This window comes from Bison bison, unplaced genomic scaffold, assembly GCF_000754665.1.
Source record: "Bison bison bison isolate TAMUID 2011002044 unplaced genomic scaffold, Bison_UMD1.0 scf7180017864495, whole genome shotgun sequence".
NCBI lineage: Eukaryota > Metazoa > Chordata > Mammalia > Artiodactyla > Bovidae > Bison > Bison bison.
In genome coordinates this window covers 4,495,840-4,500,655 of record NW_011495054.1, presented here as the reverse complement: position 1 = coordinate 4,500,655, position 4,816 = coordinate 4,495,840, and the positions used below count along the sequence as shown (strand labels likewise).

General features: G+C 51.4%; 1 protein-coding gene across 1 annotated transcript in view; it reads left to right on the top strand.

The window, feature by feature from the left end:
• PLBD2 (phospholipase B domain containing 2) overlaps positions 1 to 4,810 on the top strand; it is a 21,795-nt gene extending 16,985 nt beyond the window's left edge. Inside the window, 4 exon segments of the mRNA XM_010828565.1 lie at positions 2,219 to 2,379; positions 2,967 to 3,062; positions 3,323 to 3,394; positions 4,223 to 4,810. Of these exon segments, the coding sequence (XP_010826867.1) occupies positions 2,219 to 2,379; positions 2,967 to 3,062; positions 3,323 to 3,394; positions 4,223 to 4,424 (531 nt within the window). The 3' untranslated portion in view covers positions 4,425 to 4,810.
• Positions 4,811 to 4,816: the final 6 nt, after the last annotated feature.

Genomic DNA, 4,816 nt, shown 5'->3' with positions numbered 1-4,816 from the left:
CTCAAAAAACGTAGCTCCCAGGCCCCAGACCCTGCGGTTGACCTGGACTTCTGCATTGTCACCCAGCTCTTGGGAAATTGTTGGTCTGAGCCCTTTAAAAATATCCTCTGCCCAAGTGACCTCATTTGGTGTTTATATATTTAGGAAAAGCCATTTCTCTCTCCACCATGACTCTGCTTTTTCTTGTTCTGCTTTTCTTCTTGTTTTTCACAAAGCCCCCTCTCAGCCTGGCCGGGTTTTCTGAATAAATGTTGTTTATTCCAGTGTGTTGTTTTTATCTGTTTTCCTGGCTGGGTGCCAGACTCTCAGAAATCTGTTCCTGGCACCCCTGGTGGATTTCAGCAAGCCCTGTGGTCACCAGGGCAACCCTGCAGAGGAGAAAAAAACATCCCTTAAAAAACAGCCTAGAAGCAGAAGACACCAGTTCCTGGTGAGGGGGATGGAAGGCCTTTTTTGTTTCTATTAGTCTATGAGAGGAGCAGGGCATTTAGTCCCCCCAGATGTGGGAACAAGCCTGAGAGGGGCCAGGCAGTGGGTGAGGGGGCCCCCTTGCTGTGGTCTGGGGCTGGGAAAGCAGGAGTGAAGCCTGGGGAAGGACAGTGGATCCTTGCAGGATTGATCCCTGTTTGATTCTGTTACCTGGAAAGTGTCCAAATGGGAAATTTACCTTCCTTTGGGGTTCTTAACTGTTTCTGTGCCACGGGCTCCTTTGGCCATCTGGGGAGCTGTTGAACCCCTTCTTAGAATAATACTTTTAAATGCATAAACCAATATATAGGGTTATAAAGGAGACTAATTACATTGACATGCATTTATTGAAATAGTATTTAAGTAAGCTTTTAATGTAATATACAGACGTACCTCGTTTTATTGGATTTTGCAGATACTGTGATTTTTACAAATTGAAGGTTTTTAACAACCTACAAGTCTATCAACACCATTTTCCCACCAGCATTTGTTCACTTTGTATCTCTGTGTCACATTTTGGTAGTTCTCGCAATATTTTTCATTTTTTCATTATTATTGTATTTGTTATGGTGATCTGTGATCAGTGACCTTTAATATGACTATTGTAATCATTTTTTTGATTTGTATTGTTTTTGTCTTTTCTATTTTAAAATTAAGATACGTACGTTGTTTTTTAAGATACTACTATTGCACATTTACACTAGATTATAGATTAGATAGCATTTGTTCACTTTGTATCTCTGTCACATTTTGGTAATTCTTGCAACATTTTTATTTTTTTCACTATTATTATTTTCATTGCAATGATCTATGACCAGTGATCTTTAATGTGACTGTTGTAATCAGTTTTGTATTTTTGTCATTTCTATTTTTAAATTAAGATATGCACATTGTTTTTTAAGACATAATACTATTGCATATTTATAGTGGATTTAGAGTAGATTGCACACTTACAATAAATTATATAGATTATAGTATAGTGGAAAGGCTTCCCAGGTGGCTCAGTGGTAAAGAATCCACTTGCCAATGCAGGAGACACGAGTTCAATCCCTGGGTCAGGAAGATCCTCTGGAGAAGGACATGGCAACCCACTCCAGTATCCTTACCTGGACAGAGGACAGAGTCGTGGACAGAGGAGCCTGGCAGGCTGCAGTCCATGGGGTCATAAAGAGTTGGACTTGACTGAGTGAGCACACACACACACACACACGGTATGGTGGAAACAACTTCTTTATGAGCTGGGAAATAAAAATTCATGTGACTTGCTTCCCTTCACTATTCGCTTCCTTGCGGTGGTCTGAGAGCCTGCAGTGTCTCTGGGGTCTGCCGGGAGATGCTGCTTTTTTAGCGTGTTAAATAATAAACTGGTTACAGGTGGGCTACCTGCCATAATTTGGAAGTTACAAGGAGCATAACCCATCTGAGTTGTGTGCAGTCCTGTCGCATGGTGGGATAACATCCATGACATCTGTTGGTGACCGTCTCAAGTACCACTAATAACATTAGCGTGTCACCCACTTTAACAGTGGAAGATGCTGCGTTTCGGTTTGATGGTAATGCAAATAAAGGTGTACTGTTTCTGCACTCACGTCTGTAGACTCCCTAAATACTGCTTCTGAGGCCAGTTTAAAAAAAAAACTAGTCAACAGTTGGGAGCCATGAATGACGCAACATGCTGCCACTAAATGGCAGCATGCCCCAGCGGTGAGTCAGGTGACCCTTCAGTGCAGCAGCTTCTGGTCTCCCGCAGGTGACCCTGGAGACCACCATCGGCAACAGGAACCCGGCCCTGTGGAAGTACGTGCAGCCCAAGGGCTGTGTGCTGGAGTGGATGCGCAACGTCGTGGCCAATCGCCTGGCCTTGGACGGGGACTCCTGGGCCGACATCTTTAAGAGGTTCAACAGTGGCACGTGAGTGGACACCATGGCTCCCCCACCCAACCTCCCCACTAATGCTCAAGACCCTGGGGGGACCTGACGTGGCACCAGGGCCACACACCCCACCCTCTTTGCAGAGTCCTCTTGTTTCATATGTGGGGAAATGGAGGCACAGGGAAGGAAAGGGTTTACCTCTCTCTCGCAGGCTCCTCCACCTGGGGAAGGCTCCCAGAGAAAGGCCAGGAAGAAACTTGGAACTCGAGAGCTCTGGGGATAGTGGGGAGGGCCGTCCGAGGAGGTGGACATGGGTGGATGGGACCCCGGGAGCCAGAGACACCAGAACCGGATTGGACAGGGTCTTAAGACGTTGGGCAGAAGAATCGACCTTTGTTCCAATAAGCACTAGGGAGCCACAGACTCCTCTGGAGCAGGTAAGCAGCATGATAAGAGGAGAGCGTGAGGACAGCTGGGTGAGCCAGTGTCCAGGTGATGGTTGAATGGCTGGACACACCCAGAGCACCCTGGCCACGTGATTCCTGGCTGTGTGTGGCCCTGGGGGCAGCGGGCGGCTGGGGCAGCAGCCCTGGCTCTGTTCAGCTCTCCCTCCTGGGGTCTGGCAGGTACAACAACCAGTGGATGATCGTGGACTACAAGGCATTCGTCCCTGGCGGGCCCAGCCCTGGGAGAAGGGTGCTCACTGTCCTGGAGCAGATCCCGTGAGTACCGGGAAAGTGGCAGGGTGCCCCAGCAGAGGGAACTGCCTTGGCAGAGGCCCGGAGGCCGCTGAAACTGTGTGTGGGAGGGGAGACCTCAGGAAGGCGAGCCCGGAGGAGAAGGCAGCTGCAGATTGGGCTCAAGATTTGGGACATAATCTACCCGTGGGCAGTGGGGAGCCTCCGGGGGTCCTTGAGCACGGCAGTGCCTGCAGGAGCCCTCTGTCTCATCATTTGCACCCTGTCTGTCTTCCTGGTCACAGGGGCATGGTGGTGGTGGCCGACAGGACCTCGGAGCTCTACCAGAAGACCTACTGGGCCAGCTACAACATCCCGTATGTCCTGCTTCCTAGTACTCCCTTCCCTTTGCTCAGCTCTCCATGCAGAGGAGGGGTCCTTCCCTGGTGATTCTTTCGTTCCACCCTGGGACTTCCCAGGCGATTCAGTGGGTTAAGACTCCATGCTTCTACTGTGGGGGGTGTGGGTTCAGTCCGCTGGTTGCAGAACTAAGATCCTGCAAGCCATGTGGTGTAGCCAGAGAAGGTGGGGGGGAGGGGAAGAAAAGAAACAAAAAGTAAAATTCTTTCAAAAAAAGAAAGAAACCCACCCCACCCCTCTCTTCACCAGGAAAGCCCTGACAGTTTAGGGGTACAGTCGTGAGGTGGGCATCTGTAGGGCCTCCCAGTCTGCACTCGCCACAGGGTGGTGGGGAGCGGCCTGCCTCAGGTGCCGACCCCTGCCGTGGGCCCCCAGCTGGAGTTGCTTTAACCAGCTGCACAACCAGCACCCCTTACCCCTCACGGTGCTCTTCCTAGATTATCTCCTTTGATCTGTACAACTACCGCATGTGGTAACCACGGCTCCTATACCCATTTCACAGATGATGAAACTGAGGCCTTGAGAAAGTACCTAAAGTTCCCAAGGTTCCATAGTTGGTCAGTAGTGAGGTCAGAATTTGAACCCCACATTTCTTGGAGCCCAGACCTATTACTTGGCCACCCCACCAAACTTCCCAGCAGCACAAACAAAAGACATGATTACTGTTATCCTGACTGTCAGGGTTGTTGGTGTTCGTGTCCTGGCACGACTGCCCTCTTTGCCTCCCAGGCCATGGCCAGGTAAAGTCAGTGGAGGTCGTGAGTGACCATCCTCGTCCCCGGCAGGTCCTTTGAGTCTGTGTTCAACGCCAGTGGGCTGCCGGCCCTGGTGGCCCGCTACGGGCCCTGGTTCTCCTACGACGGGAGCCCCCGGGCCCAGATCTTCCGACGGAACCACTCGCTGGTGCACGACCTGGACTCCATGATGCGGCTTATGAGGTGTGAGGGGGCGACCGGGAGCCCAGAATTGTGGGGCGGGGCTTTATAGTAACTCATTTCAGCCTCCCAACAAGCCAGGGGGGCGGCAGAGGGTGATGCATCCACAACAGCGGGACTGAGGCGTCAGCAGGACCTTGGACGGCCAAGGGCACAGAACGTACCCCCGTGGTCCTCGGGGAGCACGCTCTCCCTCGGCTGCAGAGAGCCATCCCATACTCACAGTGGTGTGGGCGTATAGCAAGCACTGTCTGAACTCCAGGAAATGCTGTGAAGGGACAAAGCGGGGTCTCCAGCCTGGCCTGGAGTGGGGGCCCAGAGGGTTACCCGGAGGGAGGGATGGCAGAGCCGAGGGCTGAGTGATGGGTGTGGAGTGACCAGCCGAGGTAGGTGGGTGACGGAAGCCCAGGTGGCACATTGAACGCAGGAGGCCGGGTTAGGGGG